Source organism: Saccostrea cucullata, unplaced genomic scaffold, assembly GCF_032062105.1.
Source record: "Saccostrea cucullata isolate Sc308-1 unplaced genomic scaffold, CSIRO_AGI_Scuc_v1 ctg6113, whole genome shotgun sequence".
NCBI lineage: Eukaryota > Metazoa > Mollusca > Bivalvia > Ostreida > Ostreidae > Saccostrea > Saccostrea cuccullata.
In genome coordinates this window covers 15,536-36,628 of record NW_026931186.1, presented here as the reverse complement: position 1 = coordinate 36,628, position 21,093 = coordinate 15,536, and the positions used below count along the sequence as shown (strand labels likewise).

Below are 21,093 nucleotides of genomic sequence, written 5' to 3'. Positions count from 1 at the left end.
TTACACATGTTTACATCTATAGAAATACCTTACTTGTTCCGTGCACCCGGACTTTTCAGAGACTATCTTGATTTGGGGTCATGATTTCACCGTTTTACAACTTGTTGTAAGAGTTTTCAACATATTTATTTCTGCTAGCAGCCGTAAAATTTTCGAATAGCAGCACTGAACGCGGTTTTGTTCCGATAGCAGCCGTTTAGGTACTACACCGTGAAATTCATTTTTTATTTTTCTGATGACTTGCCATAAATTTACGCCATTAAACTGTCTTTTTTAATGAAAAACAGTGTGCACTATATTTTTTGACGTCAAGTGCGGTTTTATGACGTAACAATATTCATGCTTATTCATAGTACATATGTAGGCTAATGTAGTTCATGAGAAAATGAACTGCATTTTATTTTGTAAAGAATCATAGGGGAAATTTATTGGAAAAGTAAATATAACAGCATAAAGACTTGAGTTACTATTTATAGAATCTGAAATGCATCAACTAAATCACAAAAAAACTGACAATAAAGCAAGGGCCCTGCTTCATTGACAAGACTAAGCAACTGACCATGTTGTGGTGGAAAAAGTGGATGGATAGAAGAGCACTTCGTGCTCAGTCGATATGCTTTTCTGTGAAGTCGATATATCTATGGATCGACCTCATCAAAGGGCTATATTTATATAATATCGATGTTGTATTTAAAAAAAATATATGTGTCGACTCAATATATTCTGATGAGCTTGAAATAAAAGATACCACAGAGTCTGATACATTTTTTGATTCACTATATTCTGATGAGCTTGAAATAAAAGATACCACAAAGTCTGATACATTTTTATACTAGTATTTTTACAAAGTCGCTCACTGATATGAGTAATTTTACGTTCCGTTTACGTGACGTTAAACGTCATTTATAACGTTACCAAATGTGACACCAACACCGTGCGTAACGTCATTAGTATTTGATTTTTCTATTTAGAAAAACGCCGTAATGGTATTCTAACCGCAAAGCTTTATGATAAACGTGATGATAAACTTCAATCGTCAGCAACTCTAACTTATGTAGCAATATTTGATCTTTTAAAATAAAAAGAATGGAAAATATGTACTTGTCATCTTAAAAAAAAACTACATAGATAATTCTCCAAGAAATATGACACCCTTGGGTATTGACAGTTACATCTGAATCACTCGTTTCTCAGGTAATGATGTTGTATTGGACACTTCAATATACATGTATGACTCACTTAGCCCCACCCTGTGGGATAATTCATGTGACCGAGGGACATGAACTTTATAATAATGAAGACGGTTAGCTGTTTATTGTAATCTTGCAAAATTACCTGTATTCTTAATGTGAGTTATGAAGATTTTCAAGGATGATTAAAGTTTTATATTATATGATCAAGTTTCTTTTTGAAAAGTAGGTTTTTAAAAGGGGAACTCAGGTCACTTAAAATAATTGCCTGACGATTATAATTTGAAATAAAATTACAAAGCTTAATTAACCCGAAGTCTCTGTCGAGACTGTAGCGATACTGGTTTGTACTCATAACAAAAGAAGAGAAAAGTAGCAAGTGGGACTTAATTGAAACTTTAAATCAGCAATAAAAAAAAAGAAGAATAATCCTTGATTAAGTCTATTTTTGTGTCAAGATTGCAGTAGAACTATAGCTTTAGGAGTAGATTTGATACAATTTTTATAGAATTTTCAATTTTAGTTACCATGGCGCCATCATTAAAAAAAAAAATATATATATATATATAAAGAAAATTTTGTAACGCAGTATAGTCTACTTGCATGTCACATTATGCTAAAATCATACTAAAACTGTAGAAGTAGTATTTTGAAAGTATTTTACAGAAATTTCTATTTTAAGTAACCACGGCAACACCTTTCATCGAAATTAAAAACCGATCTACAGATTTATGTATCTTAGTGTAGTCTACTTGTGTGCCAAGTTATATTGAAATCAGAATATCAAAGAAATTTTTATTTTTAGTAACCACGGCAACACCGTTTATCGAAATCAAAAACTGATATATATAATTGTGTACCTTGATATAGTCTACTTGTGTGCAAAGTTATATTGAAATCAGACTAAGACTGTAAGAGGAGTAGCATTTTGAAAAAAATGTTTACAGACAGACAGACGGACGGACACATTACTATCCATAAGCTCTTCTGGTTTCTGACCAGTAGAGCTTAAAAAAAATATTAATATTTAAAACCATATTCCAGTTAAAATTTAACTTATCTTGAAATTTTTTTGTTAAAAATGACGCATTCAATAAATAGCAAATTTTAATCTAAAAATACATTCTCTCTTAAAAATACAAAAGCGAAAGTAAAATAAAAATACAAGAACAAAGGAAAATAAAAATACAAAAACAAAAGATATATCATTTCAAAATTTTATCGACCTTCAAAACTGTAGAAGTATACTTCTTACAGCACTGAACAAAATTTTTATGCATAAAAAATTTTTACTTTTAGTTAACTTGAGTAATATTTACCTCCTTTTCTATTGATATAACATTGGAAAATTATACGTTTTTTAATATCCTTTCTAAGATCTTGGCATTTATTAATCTTAATACTTACTCTAAGCTAAAAATCAACTTTTTTTATTAATCAAAAAGTATTTCTTTTCTAATGACAAGAGCTATACACTCAAAATATTCATGTGATATTTTTTTTATTATTGTAAAACGGTAACGAATTTGGAAATAGGCTTAAACTATCTCATCTTAACGCATCGCTATGTGAACGACTCCATGCAAATAGCCATAAAGTCGAGTTTAATTTTGTTTTTAACATTTTGTGTCAATAGCTATTATTCGTGTGTTCGGTTATTGACGATGGATTACGGATATTTAATTGTATAAATTCAACGCACATTGTACTTTCATCAAGTCATTGAATCAATACACTAGATGAACGGGTAGTCCAAGCATGACATGTTTGGGGCCATTTTTAAGAAAAGTGAAAATCCGAAAATATTTCTTAACAATATTTTTTACTCTGTGGGTCATCGCATGGATTTACTTGTACTCTGTTGTGTCAAAAGAATTTCAAGTGATTGAAAAAAATGGAAAACAAAATATTCAGAAATTAAAAGGAAAAAATAAAGAAGACATGAAAGTGGAACTAATTAAAAACTTCAAGCCCACTGTAAGTGCACCATCTCCCCTCAAAGAAAATGGCATTAGGTTGTATTTCTGGCCAACATTGGACACGAGAGAAATTCAAAAAAGGAAAATGAATTTCAACCCTCGCCAATACCCTTTAGGAGTAGACTTTTCTCAATTGACAAAGGCTGTACTAGATGGTAAGAAAATAGAGAACCATCGAATCAATCCGCATCATTTTAGGTATGTTCATATGGCTGCTGACAAGTGTAAGAGAAAAAAGTTACATTTAGTGATTCTTGTAAAATCAAAAGCATCAAATTTTGAAATGAGAAAAGCCATTCGGAAGACGTGGGGAAATATAACAGATAGTGATATAACAATAGTGTTCATGCTTGGTCACATTGCTGGCTTTGAGGCTAAAATCAGTAATGAATCGGATTTCTATGCAGATATTGTTCAAGAGGACTTTATCGATAGCTACAAGAACAACACCCTGAAAACAACCATGGCATTTAATTGGGTATCCCAATTCTGTCCAAATGCAGATTTCAACCTTTATGTTGATGATGACATATTCGTTAATCTAGAAAACGTCAAAAAGTACTTAAAACGTAAAGAAAGAAGATGGGGGTTATTTGCTGGTCAGTTATTGCGATTCTCAACTCCTTACAGGGATGAAGGTTCCAAATGGTTTGTTTCGTGGAAGGAATATCCTTTTGACAAATACCCTCCATATCTTGGAGGCTTCTTTATTCTGATGTCACAGGATGTGACGTCGTATTTCAGCACTGCTATCCCATACATTAAAACAATTCCCATTGATGATGCCTATCTCGGAATTGTGGCTGCTAAACTGAATATTATGCCTAAAAGTTGTCCAGGTTTGGTGAGAAATATGCCTGGATCTGTATCATACGCTGCTGTTCCAATGAATTTTAAGACAGTAATTGGATATCATTTGATAACTTCACCGGAATCCTTATTAGCAACCTGGAATCTTTATAAATATGTGACACAACCACATTGAAAAGAGTTTGTTAGTTTTTTTTGTGGCCAGTCCTTTTTTTGTCAGTGTTTGTAATGTATTTGTTGTTCGTTAATACCTTGGAACATTTTTTCTACAATGTACTATGTGTCAGTTTTCTTTTCACAAGAACTTTCCAGCCATTTAACGGCTGAAAATAAATCCCAAGGATTTTTCCCAATTTTGGTTTTTAAAATAAGGCGTTTATTTCAACTGTAGCAGTTCTTATTTCAGACTAGCTGCATACCTGTAGCGTTATGGTTTTATATATATCTGTCTTTGACCATAACGCTACAGATGCCGTAATGCAAAAAAATGTGCAATTCACGGCGCAATATTTTTTGCGCACTTTTGGGGAGAATTTCTCTAGTTTCTAGCATTGGTCAATCAACTACCTTTCACTCCCTAAGTCTAGACACATTCTGTGGCCAATATGTATATTTTTATCCACTTCCCAACCATATGCATTTGTCTCTACAGGCAATAAACTCGCTTGAAGTGAATTTTCAGCAATCTAACAAATAATTTAATCCAGCGAGTTTATCACTTATAGAGACGACTATAAAGGGTTGGGAGATGGATAAAATATACAGATTAGTTAAAAAACGTGCCTAGTATTAGGGAGTGAAAAATAGAAAATTGACCGATACTGGAAAGTGGAGAATTTCTCCCCAAAAACGTTTAAAATATATTGCGCCGTAAATTGCAAATTTTTTGCATTACGGGATCTGTAGCGTTATGGTCAAAGACAAATATATAAAACCATAACGCTACAGATCTGCAGATAATTTCAGACTTGATGGTTGATTACAGGTATGTTAATGTTTTTAGCGCCAACCTTTACACTAAGTCTTGGTTTTTAAGGTCTCATCCGAAAGACTAGTGACTTTCACTTTTCATATCAGGCGCTTTGCAAAGGAACAATCAAGACATGTGTTTGTCCCTTGGGTTTGACAAGGTGCAGCAAATGATAATCGAAATAGAGTCCCCGCATTCCCCGGTCAAAAAGCGGTTTATTACATGCAGACACCTCTTTATTCATGAATAAAACTCAAGGTTTGTATGCTTATAATTGACGTAGTTCTCCATTATAATTATGGAATTATTGCTTCTTTATATCATAGGGCAAGCACCAGGTGCTAAGTTCATCTCATGGAAAATTTATTACACAGTACCTCGTAAGACTGTAGTATTTTTTTTACACGAGTCCTAATAAGTTCCACTTCCAGATGGTCCAAAGGGGCTGTAGTCTAAGAAAATGATATTAGGGTGGACGCCTTTTCAATAAAGAGACAGCAAAAACAATAAAAAAAAATTTTTCAAAACAGGATTTTTTGTTCCATAATTCGTAATGTAGCTGCTGTCCGAGGTTCAGGTTCATCTTTCATAGTTAATCTTACATCAGATATGGTTTATGATATTGTTTCTTAATGTGTTAAGGATTTCAAATCTGGTTGATCCAAAGGTGTTTGGATTTTAATTAAAAATAAACAATTTTCTCCTTAAAATGATTATATGAAGATTACACATATATGCCACTTACCTTACTTAGTGCATGGAAAATACCAGACAGATACCAGTTAATTCATGCCGAAAGTGCCATGCAATCACGATGTCTAGCCTTAACTAGACTAGTAGTCTGTCTCTAATGACAGAAGATACTCGAATTGTCCTTATTCAGGACGAGCAATAATCCACTGCTACCAGAAACTTGTCCTCCCTCTTATGACGGTATCAAAATTGGTAGCCACGATATATAGTACTTTGCAGTAAATTCATTGCTACTCATTCATTGTGACAAGCCTTCAAGATCACAGTCATACAATCCACCTGGTATTGCCGGAATAAGCATGGTAAACCACAATATACTAGACTATTCATCCATCTAACTTTATCCCCGGAATACCTTTCTTCTATCGCTAAACAACATGAACCCCGTAGCTTAGCTGCTCTCGCTCATATACCTTTGTTTTAGATTACGTGATTTTCCTCAGCCACACTTAAAGTCTGTATATCCCCAAAAAAAACTTTCTTTTATTTTTTTCGAGTACGCAATGCTTTATGCAAGCATAAAATCATAATCGTCAATTTGAAAGTTGTTTATTTTTATTGTAGAATGAAAAAGTTATCAATTACATGATCACATTTATTAAAAGTTGCAACAAATGCATTTTTGCATTACTCATTGAACACAATCTTTTCTTTGGTGACAACCCTGATTTCAACACTTCCATCCAAATAGATTTGATGACCTTAGAAGTGATGATTCTCTGTATGAGTTCAAATATCTGATTTCTTTTCTACTGGTAAACTAAGCCTTTGACAAGAATAACTTGTCTTTCCTTTTCTTTCTTTCTGTTGTCCAGATAATTCCCTTGCTACTTTAAATAGGCTCTGCCAATAGAACGTAAATTAAGGTGAGTTTTCGCGAGGATCGAAAGATAACATACATTTTCTCCTCAGAACAGAAAGATTCCCCTTCAGTTTTACATCCAAAATGTGCTTTTGTATCAGCCAAAACCTAACCTGTGTTTTCCTGAATACATGATACGAGCATTCTCAATGTATTCTTTTTTGTGGATGTCTCCTTTTTGTAACTTTGGATCTGGTACATATAAAATCTCGGCGGATTTGTGATTTCACTTCCCAACAAAAGCAGGTTTGGGGTCATCCAAGTACCTTCCTACCCGGAAGACCTTTCAGCCAACATTAAAAAACTGAAAGTGGACGTCCTGGCAGTCAGAATAATGTTAAATTTAAGGATGGCAATTTGTAACCGGTTAACCGATTAATCGGTCGGAACGATGCTAATCGGTTTGAAAATCCGTAATCGGTTAATCGGAAAAAATGAAATATATGTAAATTTGAGCACAGTTTCCTTAAAATCCCTTCTGTTGTTTTTAAAAAGGAAAGCGCTGCATAGATTTTTTATTTAGTGTTTTTATATATCTTATAATTAAGAATATTTGGAGGTAATTATAGCTCTCCAGACTGAGATCGCAGGGTAATTGGTCAATTAGTAAAGTGTTAATTACTGTTTTTATAACATCATGCCCTTACCAAAATAGTCCTACGTTTTTTTTATTATATTAAAAACATCACCGTTAAGCAGTTTTAATCATAGTATGTCTATATTTTGTCATTATCTATAAAATTATACTATTGTAAAGAACGTTGTTGTAAATAAAGTGAGAGTTCAGACATAGACTAGTTCTGATTATGGTGATAACGCAGAATTAGCTTCTTTAACATCTGCGTTGGAAAATTATCCCTGTCTGATTTCTCAAGCAAGATTCATGGTTTTCTTAATTTTTCCTTGTCTATTGAAATTGAAATAAAATATACCCTTATGTACATAAAATTCCCCGATCAAAATAATAAACAGAATATAACTTCTAACGTCTTTTAAGCCTTTTTGTGTATATGAAAAGAAAATGTCAAAATGTATATCTTGATACGACTAACCGCTGAATCGGTCGGCACGTTTTGAGGTTAACCAATTAGCAATTCCGCAATCCACTCAGCAATGCAGTTAGCTGCTATTTTACCAGCGACTGTCTTAGTATCGATATTAATATGGGAAACACCCAGTCCCCATTATATAATTCGCGAAGACTAGAATACACCGATTTCAATCACATATGTAATTAACCTAAGATGTCAGTGGCCATCCACTACATAGGGTATCCAGAACTTACTAGTTTTATCGGCTCTTCATAAGAATAGTAGGCCCTTCCTTTTTGTAACATTTCACAACCTGCTGTGCATTGGTGAACATTCTGTTTGTAAACCTCTTCAATATTATCATTGCCAATGTATTGTAAAGGCACTGAAGACAAGCTATCATCATGAGAGAGAGAATTGTTCTTTTCTCCTTTTGATGGGAATTACAATCTGAAATTTTCTGTTTGTTATCACTTCTTCCCATTTACTGTAGCGAATACCCTCGAGCAAAGCTAACCTATGTCCTACTGGGAACATAACAATTTATATCATCAATTCCCTTATATGATATTATTTTTTGAGGCGGTCATGGGTGTTCAATTATAGTTTAACCTTAAGTATCATTCTTCATCCTAAAACTACCCAAGAAAATCCCTGAATAAGTCTTCCGATCTATCTTCCTTTGATTCTAGTGTTTACACTTCATAAAAATACCTGTACGGCCAGTCTTGAATAGCTTGCATGGAATACAGTAGTGCGACTTGAGTCATGCGCATTTTTGTGAAGTCTACAAGACCTTTGCTTAATGTGAACGTCATGACTTAATTGCAGTTTAATCCATCGAGCTAACTGCCCTTTTGAATCCTTGAAATCCTTTAACTCTGCAGCCCATAAAAATGTAAGATTCAGTACATGTATTGTGGTTCTTCTCATCACAATGATATCTGACACGTTCTCTTCTTTCCCGTCTCATCCTAACATGTCGTCAACATGCTTGTCCATCTCTGCTTGCAGATAAACGCCTAAAGATGCTTCTCTTGTTTCTCTTCCATGTTCTTTAAATTTGTCCTTCTTAAAACCTACGTCATATGCAATAAACAGCTGAAAATATAGCAATTCCGCAATTCGTTTAGTTTTGCAATGGAAGTAGCACCAAGCATAAATATTAATAAACATCAACAAATGAACAAAATTTTGAAACAAAATCCTACCGCTAGCTGCCACAAAATTGTGTAAACGTTTTCGTTCCAGGTTGATTCCAGGGTCTCGGATTTTGATTGATAAAAAAAGTATGTTCCTACAATTGAATGTTTGAAATAATTGTCATGGTCCTCACCAAGGGGAAATCACACTTGGCCGTCGGCGAGATACAGCTGTATATGTACAAACGACATTGTCACAAGCGTGTCACCAGACAGACACCAGTATTCCTTGTTCAGACTCGTTGTGTCAGTTGCGATGTCAAGTCCAAACTTATAAACTAATGGAAAGCCTCTAATAACAAAAAACAAACAAACAAATATGGAACGCCGTCACTGCCTTATAGCAGAACACTACTATTGCATTGTGTCGACCTTCCATTACATTATGTCAACTCTTTATGACATTAACCCACACTACTATTGCATTGTGTCGACCTTTCATTACATTATGTCAACTCTTTATGACATTAACCCACACTATTATTGCATTGTGTCAACCTTCCATTACATGATGTCAACTCTTTATGACATTAGCCCACACTACTATTGCATTGTGTCAACCTTCCATTACATGATGTCAACTCTTTATGACATTAACCCACACTACTATTGCATCGTGTTAACTTTCCTTTACATAATGTCAACTCTGTATGACATTTACACATACTACAATTATATTTCGTCAACTTGCATTTCGTTATGTTTACTTTTCATGAGATCTTAGTTTTTATTAACTGATGTGAAAAGCTCATACCATACTCTGCGCACTCTTCTACAGTATGTCGATTCACTATTACGTTATGCGAACACGGGTATCCTCGGCCTTTATATGAGCATAACGTTATTTCCGCGTTCCGCAGTCAATCTTGAAACGTGCAAAGCCTTAACACTGCGACTCTGAATTAAAGTCACGTCGAAATTCAATGATGTTTACTTTAATCTCATAATTAAATAAATCAAATATTATGAGTTGTGCAGCAATCATTTTTTTCTTTTTATTTTGAATTTTTTTTAAAAATAAAATTCTTAAACTTTGTAGGACATTGCATTAGTTTCACAATAAGCTTTGCTGAATTAAGTTGAAAATTTTTTTCTATAAAACTATAAAGCCTGAGAGCTTCTCCGCTTTCCGCTCTTGGTCTCCTACCATATACCGTCCCCCTTGTTCAAGATTCCCATATCTGCCACTGATATGTGCCCATGCATGCTTACTAAGGCATATTCAATTGATTTAGACGAGGGATTGGTAGATTTTTGTAGTAGAATTCTGGCCCTGGAATGATTAAAAAAATTACTAACTCCAGTGACGTAGCATATTTTTTTGAAAGAGGAGGTCAGCCAGAAAAAAAAATCATTTACCCGAAAAAACTTGACAAGCCAAGAAAAAAAAAATGTCCAAGCCCGAAAATCCTATTTCGGAGAGAGGGGTCCAACTTCGATCAGTCCTATTTTTTTTACAGATATATTACATTGCCCTTAGTGGACTATACTTCAACAAAATGTTGGGGTGGGGGCTGTACAGTTTCAATGAACATTACATTTTCTATAGTAAAGTTATGTCTGGGAAAAGAGGGAGGGTGGTGATATTATGTGCCTGTAATTTGTCCTAATCAATCAGGACCCCCCCCCCCTTCTTACCAGTCATGAAAACACGGTCGTCAACATTCATTATATACTAGATATACAGCTTTGAGATAATGTAAATGTTTTTAACATCAGGTAATGAATTTTTGGAATCAACATGATAAAGAGTTAACACAATATAAAGATATTTTTAAATTACATAAGAAAGAGTTGACATAACGTAATTATATATCCACATCACGTAATGGAGTTTTGACATAATGTAATAAAGTATTGATATAATATAAAGATATGTTCACATTATGTAATACACTTTTTGCACCACGTAATAAAGCACTGACATAAAGGTAAGATGTGTTTACCTTACATAATGATGCCCTCGCCGTAAAATAAAGATAAATCCATATCACGTAATAATGCTTTGATATAATAGAAATATACACTCTCAAAAGGAATGGGGTTTTGACTTCATGTAATGATAAGTTGAATTATAAAACACAATTTACTTCACGTGATACAGTTTTGACCTCACATATTAAAGAAATGAAATGATGTAAAGAAAAATTCATTTCACGTAATAAAGTTTTAACACAATGTAAACACATTATCACTTCACATAATGAATTTTTTAAGATATATTTACATAATCTCATAAAAAATGGACATAACGTAAAGATATGTTCACATCACGTAATGATAAATTGACATAATAAATGCATAGTTGTATGCTATAAGGCAGTGATGGCGTTCCATAAACAAAACACCAATTCTTCCTTTTAAAATTTATTTGTTCCTCCTTTTAAAATCAGAACGGTCGCCCGTGTGGCGCAGTGGTTAGAGCGTCTGCTCTAGAGTCGCGAAATAATGAGTAAATCTTTACGTCGCGGGTTCGAATCCCACTTTGGGACGTGGAGACCTGTACTTCGGATGAGACCGTATAAACCGAGGTCCATTGTCGCAGTAAGTACTGGCACGAAAAAGATCCCTCCCTGTTCAATGGCCCTGAGTGCTGAGTATAGGACAGAATTTGCAGCTCTCCACCGACAGTGGTGGCGTCTCCATATGAGTGAAAAATTCTCGAGAGGGACATTAAAGAATATGCATAAAGAATGTACAATCAATCAATCAATAAAATCAGAACGAACAGTCAAGTAAATGTTCTAGCTGCTTTCAGAAACTTACATGGTGTCGATGAAGGTAACCAGGTAAGACTCTGAGAGGTTGTCTATTTATTGTGGCAAGCCTTTACTGTCATGCAATACATCTACTATACTAGAATGTATGTTAAGCATCAATATTATGTCATCCACTTGACTAACCTTATATCCGATTTTTTGTCCCCCTCTTGAAAAGTGGGGGATATTAATCTGGCTCCGTCCGTCCGTCCGTCTTTCTGTCTGTCTGTAACGCTTTCGTTTCCACACGATATCTCAAGAACCCTTTAAGCTTTTGTAATGAAATTTAATTTATGTATAGCAATTTTGAGGTCTCATAAATTCGCAAATTCTGTCTGTTATAACACTTTCGTTTCCACACGATATCTCGGAACCCTTTGGGCTTTTGCAAATATCTTACATAACAACTCCCTGAAGACCCTTATTGATTTTGAGGTCAAAAGGTCAAAGTTCAAGGTCGTAAATTTATACATTCTGTTTGTATGAAACACTATCATTTTTGGGCGATATTTCAAGAAGATTTTGAGCTTTTGCTATGTATTTTATACCAAAACTCCCTAGGACCTCTCTCACTCTTCTATTAGTATTTATTGTATTACATGTCGCTATTTTTAGCACAGGGACATGAGGAGAATTATTACGTATAAAACAGGTTCTCGGTGGACTTTGTATTCTTATTATTACATCTATTAGAACTTTTTAATAAAGGTTAGATTAGACACCATGCATTGTGTAAAATTTTGACAATATCGAAGGTGAATATATACATGTATGTCACTTCATGTTTGTATACAATTGTCGCCATGTTACAGCGGCTCCGTGGTCTAGTGGTATGTCTCTCACTTCACATGTGAGAGGGCCCGGGATTGCATCTCGCACGATCCATTTTTTTTAAATACTTTTCTTTTTTTAACTAAACGATAGTATTCAGCATGTGAAGTGAAAAAATTATGAGGTCTGGCTTGTACAAACTCATAATATCATCATTACAGTGTGATAAATATTCCATATAAAATAGAATCTTCTACAAACATAATAAAGAATAATCCATCAAACCTTTATATCCATATTGGCATATCTTATTTGCTTCAGTATACATTTAATAATTCTACAAATTCAGTGAAGGGGATCCGAACCCCCGACCCCCGAACTGCACATGGTTTACTTTCCCCTAAGCGGGAGACACAAATTTTCTGAATTAGCTTGTTCAAGAAGATTTTGAGCTTTTGCAATGTACTTTTATACCAAAACTCCCTAGGACCTCTCTCACCCCTCTCAAAGTGCCCCGCCCCGTTTGTTATATTAGTATATATTTTATTACATGTCGCTATTTTTAGCACAGGGGCATGAGGAGAATTATTTCGTATAAAACATGTTCTCGGCAGACTTTATTATGTCGCCCCGAACGAAGTCGGGCGACATATTGCGATTGTATGCATGTTTTTGTTCTCCAGGCTGTTTCTCGGAGATGGCTGGCGCAATCTTCTTGAAATTTTCCTCAAAGGAGGATCGCTGGTTGTAGTTATGTTGTGTGGTCATTCAGCTTCAAAATGGCTACCGTTGCCATGGAAACCTGCAAAAAGCGACGAATTTTGTCCGCTAGTGTTCGTTCTGGTCCCTTGAACATTCTTCATGAAATTTTATTGTTGTAATGAATAGTATCTGTAATTGTGCTCATTGGATTTAAAAATTGGAAATTGTCAATAGCTTCCATGGAAACAGGGGAAAGTGAAAATTCTTTAACTTTGGTTTTTAAATCAAAGTACTGAAAGTACTGATACGAGTTGATGGTTGTCCAACTAAGCTAATGGGTATTGTTTTAGTGATGAAAAAAAATGAATGTCTTGTCCAGTTCGGGGCGACATAGGCTATTGCTTGCAATAGCAGACTTTCTAGTATTCTTTTTACATCTAATAGAACTGTTTAATAAAGGTTAAATTAGACACCATGCATGCATTGTGTAAAATTTTGACAATAATAAATTACGGGTATAATACCTTCCTGAAATCTTTAATATGCTCTTGGCACCACTTGGTGGCACCATCACCACTTACTGGTATTACTGAGAGCGCTAAGTAATAGTCTTATAGACCCATTATGTTGCCCCAGTAATAATGTTTGAAAAATACTTCAACGTCGTTTACCCCCGTACATTTTTTCGGTTTACAATCGGTAGTATAACCATGCCAAAAATTCAGGTTAGCTTATTCGCCCTGTCTTATTTCTAAGGTCCCTGAAAGAGCTCAAAAGGGATTCTTCCTGAATAAGTTAACCATTTCCTAGTGCTTGTTTGTTCGAGTGGTTAAAGATGGGGAAAAAATTATTTCTTATTTCTTCAGTTTTAAAAAAGAATAATTTTTCTTATGCAGATGAGCGTGTCTGCCTCCGAGTGTCTGATTTATTATGTAATTAACTGTCGCATTAATTATCCAATCATTAACCATTAATTTTCTAAAATAAAGTGTAAAAACAGTATTGTGTCTGAGTACTCTCGGTTCTTTGATTAATTTCCTTATTGGCTGCTAGCTTCTACAGGCTTACAGGTAGTGGCAGCTGTTATTGGCTGCTAGCTTCAGCCTTGTCTTGTCATCGTTTGGGATTAACTACGCAGTAAAATAGCTTGCCGTAAGGAACATGTACATGTAGGACAGCCCTCGGCTTAAACATCCCAACATTCTGTTTTTATAGAAAATCAAGCAAATACAGAGAAATTCATTCGAATTTATTAAGATATGTCAATTTTTATGTGAATCCGAATGTAATTGTCATTGAAACATACAACATGTACAACCTTATGTTTAAAGAAAAAAGATAGATATGAAGTTCATGCAGACGGCAATGGGGAATTCAGGGGTGGGGAGGGGGTCGAAAATTATAATTCTCCGTTTATTATATTTTATAACTGTCGAAATATTGCCAAAATGAAATAAACTTAATCCAAACCCTGTCTTTAACAAAGGTGTGAAATTATACATAGCACAGTGACAGGAAATCCCTCTCTGCTTGAACGCGCATAATACACAGGGATTCAACAGTTACTAGGGAGACCAAGATTAGTCCGTGTAGCTACATGTACACTGTGTATAAATGTACTAGATTTACCGAGGACAAAATAGGTTTACTAACCAATGCTAACTGCACATACAATGTAGTTCCGGTATTGTTTTGGTGGAACTTTATGAATTGCATTTTCAGTAAATTCTTGTGTACAAATATTTTGTTTTAATAGAATTTTGCATGAATAAAATTTTGGGGTTTTTTGCACTTTTTTTGGGTTGAATTTTCGTACATTAACTTAAAACAATATTTTTAAAATTCAACTTGGCTTATACTATCGATATTGGGAGAGTAAAACCCTATCCAAAGTTGTGACTGTGCCGAAAGAGTACAAGTTTTGTGTAAGACAAATTAACAGTGTCCCAGTAATTGGGGGGGTGGGGGGGTGGGGGGGGTGAAGATGATTGTTTCATCGAAATTACATTTTTTCTGCTCGTAAAATTGAATAATTAATTACAAATATGTATAAAATTATATGATCAATAAAATGTGAAGCATGTTATACGACAGTTTTACTGACTCGCTTTCGGGGGGCACGCACGTACGTGTACATGGTGTAGAGCTAACTTGCGTTTTAGACCAAGACTGTTTTACACCTTTGATCGGTAAGATGCATCGCGACGGTGTGATTTACCTGGATTGCTGAACCGCCGGGCACTTGGTTATTAACTGAGACACCTGTACTAACCGCATTCAGATTCATACCGCGGGGGTGCGCGGTAAATGCATAAACCGCGGTGACTGTACTGTATGTGAACAACTCCATATAAATGACCATAAAGTCTAGTTTAATTTTGTTTTTAACATTTTGTGTCATTAGTTAATTTTCGTGGGTTCGGTTATTGACGGTGGATTACGGATATTTAATTGTACAAATTCAACGCTCATTGTACTTTCATCAAGTCATTGAATCAATACATTAGATGAACGGGTAGTCCAAACATGACATGTTTGGGGTCATTTTTAAGAAAAGTGAAAATCCGAAAATATTTCTTAACAACATTTTTTACTCTGTGGGTCATCGCATGGATTTACTTGTACTCTGTTGTGTCAAAAGAATTTCAAGTGATTGAAAAAAATGGAAAACAAAATATTCAGAAATTAAAAGGAAAAAATAAAGAAGGTATGAAAGTGCAACTAATTAAAGACTTCAAGTCCACTGTAAGTACACCATCTCCCCTCAAAGAAAATGGCATTAGGTTGTATTTGTGGTCAACGTTGGACTCGAGAGAAGTTCAAAAAAGGAAAATGAATTTCAACCCTCGCCAATACCCTTTAGGAGTAGACTTTTCTCAATTAACAAAGGCTGTATTAGATGGTAAGAAAATAGAGAACCATCGAATCAATCCGCATCCTTTTAGGTATGTGCATATGGCTGCTGACAGGTGTAAGGGAAAGAAGTTACAGTTAGTGATTCTTGTAAAATCAAAAGCATCAAATTTTGAAATGAGAAATGCCATTCGGAAGACGTGGGGAAATATAACGGATAGTAATATAACAATAGTGTTCATGCTTGGTCAAATTGCTGGCTTTGAGGCTAAAATCAGTAATGAATCGAATTTCTATGCAGATATTGTTCAAGAGGACTTTATAGATAGCTACAAGAACAACACCCTGAAAACAACCATGACAATTCATTGGGCAGCCCAGTTATGTCCAAATGCAGATTTTAACCTTTATGTTGATGATGACGTATTCGTTAATCTAGAAAACGTCAAAAAGTACTTAAAAGGTAAAGAAAGAAGATGGGGGTTATTTGCTGGTCAGCTACTGCGATTCTCAACTCCTTACAGGGATGAAGGTTCCAAATGGTTTGTTTCGTGGAAGGAATATCCTTTCGACAAATACCCTCCATATCTTGGAGGCTTCTTTATTCTGATGTCACAGGATGTGACGTCGTATTTCAGCATTGCTATTCCATACGTTAAAACAATTCCCATCGATGATGCATATCTCGGTATTGTTGCTGCTAAACTGAATATTATACCTAAGAGTTGTCCTGGCTTAGTGAGAAATATGCCTAGATCTGTGACATACGCTGCTGTTCTAATGAATTTTAAAACAGTGATTGGATATCATTTGATAACTTCACCGGAATCCTTGTTGGCAACATGGAATCTTTATAAACATGTGAAACGAACACACTGAATTTATGAGTTTGTCAGACTTTGCAATGATAATTTTTTGTGGTCAGTCCTATTTTGTCAGTTTTTTGTGATATAGTTGTTATTTGTTCGTTAATAATTTAGAACAATATTTTTTTTACAATGTACTATGAGTTGGTCCTCTTATAATTATATAAAGAACTTTCTAGCCATTTATTGGCTGCGAATAAAAAACCCCAAGGACTTTTCCCAATTTTTGTTTTTAACTGTAACAGTTCTTACTTCAGACTTGATGGATGATTAATATGCTATTGTTTTGAGCGCCTACCGTGAGACTAAGTCTTGGTTTTTAAGGTATCATCCGAAATACTAGTAACTTTCACTTTTCATATCAGGCGCTTGGCAAAGGAACAATCATAGGTTTGACGCCGTGCAGCACATGAGAATCGAAAAGGGTCCCCGCATTCCCCTGTCACAAAGCGAACTCCTTTCATTGGATTATTACGTGCATACACCTTTTTATTCATGAATAAAACTCAAGGTTTGTATGCTTATAATTGGCCTAGTTCTCCATTATAATTGTGAAATTATTGCTTCTCTAGGTGCTAAATTCATCTCATGGAAACTTTATTACACAGTACCTCGTAAGACTGTGATATTTTTTGTCCACGAGTCCTAATTAGTTCCAGTTCAGATGGTTCAAAGGGGCTGTAGTCTAAGAGAATGATATTATGGTGGACGCCTTTTCAATAAAGAGACAGCGAAAACAATAAAAAAATGTTTCAAAACAGTTCATTGTTTTTGATCACAATTACTTTGATTATTTTGGAGGATTTTTTATTCCATAATTCGTAATGTAGCTGCTGTCCGAGGTTCAGGTTCATCTTTCATAGTTAATCTTACATCAGATGTGGTCTATGATATTGTTTATTAATGTGTTGAGATTTCCAATCTGGTTGATCCAAGGGTCTTGTGTTGGAATTTTAATTACAAATAATCAATTTTCGTCTTAAAATGATTATATATGAAGATTACACAAATATGACACTTTCATTACTTAGTGGAAAATACCAGACAGATTCTAGTTTATTCAAGCCGGATGTGCCAATCACGATGTTTAGTCTTATCTAGACTAGTAGTCAGTCTCTAATGACAGAAGGTACACGAATTTTCCTTATTCAGGCCGAGCAATAATCCACTGCTACCAGAAACTTGTCCCCCTCTTTGGGTGGTATCAAAATTGGAAGCCAGGATATATAGTACTTTGCAGTATATTCGTTACTACTCATTCATTGTAACAAGACTTTAAGATCACAGTCAGACAATCCACCTGGTATTGCTAGAATAAGCATGGTAAACCACAATATACTAGCCTATTCATCCATCTAACTTTATCCCCGGAATACCTTTCTTCTATCGCTAAACAACATGAACCTCGTAGCTTAGATGCTCTCGCTTATATACATGTACCTTTGTTTTAGGTTACGTGATGTTCCTCAGCAACACTAAAAGTCAAGCCTTTCTTGTATTTTTCGAATACATAACGTTCTAAATCGTTACACTGCCAAATCTTTTAATGGCATGCAAGCCTAAAAGCATAATCGTCAAAGTTGTTCATTTTTACTGTAGACAGAAAAAGTGATCAATTACATGACCACATTTATTAAAAGTTGCAACAAATTTATTTTTGCATTACTCATTGAACACAATCTTTTCTTTGGTGACAAACCTTATTTCAACACTCATTTCCATCCAAATATTTTTGAAGACCTTGGAATTGATAACTCTCTGTATGAGTTCAAATATCTGATTTCTTTTCTACTGGTAAACAAACAGTCTTGGTCAAAAATAACTTGTCTTTCCTTTTCTTTCTTTCTGTTGCCTAGATTATTCCGGCCCTTGCTACTTTAAATAGACTCTGCCAATAGAACGTAAATTAAGGTGAGTTTTCGCGAGGATCGAAAGATAACATACATTTTCTCCTCAGAACAGAAAGATTCCCCTTCAGTTTTACATCCAAAATGTGCTTTAGTATCACCCAAAACCTAACCTGTGTTTTCCTTGAATGCATGTTACGAGCATTCTCAATGCATTCTTGTTTGTGGATATCTCCTAAATGTAACTTTAGATCTGGTACTTAAAATCTAGGAGGATTTGTGATTTCACTTCCCAACATGTACAAAAGCATGTAAGGGGTCATCCATGTACTTTCCTGCCCGGAAGACCTGTAAGCCAACATTAAAAAACTGAAAAAGGACGTCCTGGCAGTCAGAATAATGTTAATTTACAAATCCACTGAGCAATGCAGTTAGCTATTATTTTACCAGCGACTGTCTTAGTCTCAATATTAAAATGGGAAACACTCAGTCCCCTTTGTATGGTTCGCGAAGACTTGAATACACCGATTTCAATCACGGGTAATTAACCAAAGATGTCAATGGCCATCTGCTACATAGGGTATCCCGAACTCACTAGTTCTATTGGCTCTTCATAAGAATAGTAGACCCTTTCCTTTTTGTAATGTTTCACAACCTGTTAAGCATTGGTGAACATTCTGTTTGTAAACCTCTTCAATATTATCATTGCCAATATATTGTAAAGGCAGAGAAGACAAGCTATCATCATGAGAGAAGTTTAGAATTGTTCTTTTCTCCTTCTGATGGGAATTACAATCTGAAATTTCTGTTTGTTATCACTTCTTCCCATTTACTGTAGCGAATACCTTCGAGCAAAGCTAACCTATGTCCTACTGGGAACATAAAAATTTATATCATCGATTCCCTTATATGATATTATTTTTGGGGCGATCATGAGTGATCAATTATTGTTAATAGGTATCATTCTTCATCCTAAAAATCACCCAAGAAAATCCCTGTAAAAATCTTCCGATCTATCTCCCTTTGATTCTAGTGTTTACACTTCATAAATACATGTATGGTCAGTCTTGAATGGCTTGCATGGAATACTAGTATTGCGACTTATGCCATGCGCATTTTTGTGAAGTCTTCAAGACCTATGCTCAATGTGAACGTCATGACTTGATAGCACTTTAATTCATCGAGCTAACTGCCTTTTGAATCCTTGAAATCCTTTAACCCTGCAGCCAATAAAAATGTAAAATTCATTACATGTAGCATATGTCTTCTTTGGTTCTTCTTATCACAATGATATCTGACACGGTCTCTTCTTTCACGTCTCATCCTAACATGTCGTCAACATGCTTGTCCATCTCTGCTTGCAGATAAACGCCTAAAGATGCTTTTCTTGTTTCGATTCTATGTTCTGTTTTGTCCTTCTTAAACCTATGTCAGATGCAATAAACAACCAGGAGTATAGCAATAGAAATTCTGCAATTCGTTTAGTTTTGCAATGGAAGTACCACCAAGCATAAATACTAATAAAAATCAAGAAATTAACAAAATTTTGAAACGAGATCCTACCGCTAGCTGCCACAAAATTGTGTAACGTGTAAATGTTTTTGTTCCAGGTTGATTCCAGGGTCTCGGATTTTGATTGATAAAAAAGTATGTTCCTCTAATTGAATGTTTGAAATTATTGCCTTGCAAATACATTTTATATACAAATATGGTCCTCACCAAGGGGAAATCACACTTGGCCGTCGGCGAGATACATCTGTCTGTCCTTTTGAAATCAGAACGAACAGTCAAGTACATGTTTTAGCTGCTATCAGACACTTACACGGTGTCGATGAAGGTATAACCAGCAAGACCTGTTTACCCATATCGTTGTCTCTCAGTATTTTTGATTAGATTTGTCCGTGAGATTTGGCATTTTCCAGTAAGATTTCACCTTCCATCAATTTTACATATATTAATAGTGAACAACTGCATATCTGATTACAAAAACATGGTTTAACAACATGATTTTTGTCATTTAATAATAATACAACAGCGTTTTGGCAACCTGGCATCGCTTATGAGTTTGAAATCTCTCTCTTTTTTAGCACTAAAAAGCGTGAAACTAAGACAGATCAAAACACAAAAACTTACTGTTAAATTCCAAATGAACGTATACCTTTACTGTCATGCAATACACCTACTATACCAGAATGTATGTAATAAGCCTCAATATCATGCCATATCCACTCAACTAACCTTATATCCGATTTTTTTTCTTTCTTCTGTCATTGGACTTTAATGCAAAATTTCATTGCGAAAGCTCGAAGGGTTCTCGAGATATCGTGTGGAAACCGAATGATCTTTTAAAGATAGATAGCTGCACATTTTCTCGTTTCAATACTGAAATAAATAAGTAAATTGGACAAATTACCATTTGCAAGTGATTTTACAAAATGCTGTTTTCTATGGAATATATTAGAGAAAAAATAAAATTATCTTCACTTTTGGCACACAAC

General features: G+C 34.8%; 1 protein-coding gene across 1 annotated transcript; it reads left to right on the top strand.

Moving 5' to 3' along the window:
• The first annotated feature begins 3,131 nt into the window (after nt 1-3,131).
• Nucleotides 3,132-16,793, top strand: LOC134231713 (uncharacterized). The gene is made up of 2 exons (XM_062713684.1): nt 3,132-4,149; nt 15,671-16,793. Exons 1-2 carry the CDS (start codon nt 3,132-3,134, stop codon nt 16,759-16,761), a joined length of 2,109 nt encoding a protein of 702 aa, XP_062569668.1. The 3' UTR covers nt 16,762-16,793.
• The last annotated feature ends 4,300 nt before the right edge of the window (nt 16,794-21,093 follow it).

What these genes read in the sequence shown, in the direction of transcription:
- LOC134231713 (XM_062713684.1), top strand. Translation starts at nt 3,132, where the DNA reads ATGAAAGTGGAACTAATTAAAAACTTCAAGCCCACTGTAAGTGCACCA. An exon ending in TAAATATGTGACACAACCAC is followed by an intron (nt 4,150 to 15,670) that starts ATTGAAAAGAGT and finishes TTGTGTCAAAAG; the next exon opens with AATTTCAAGTGATTGAAAAA.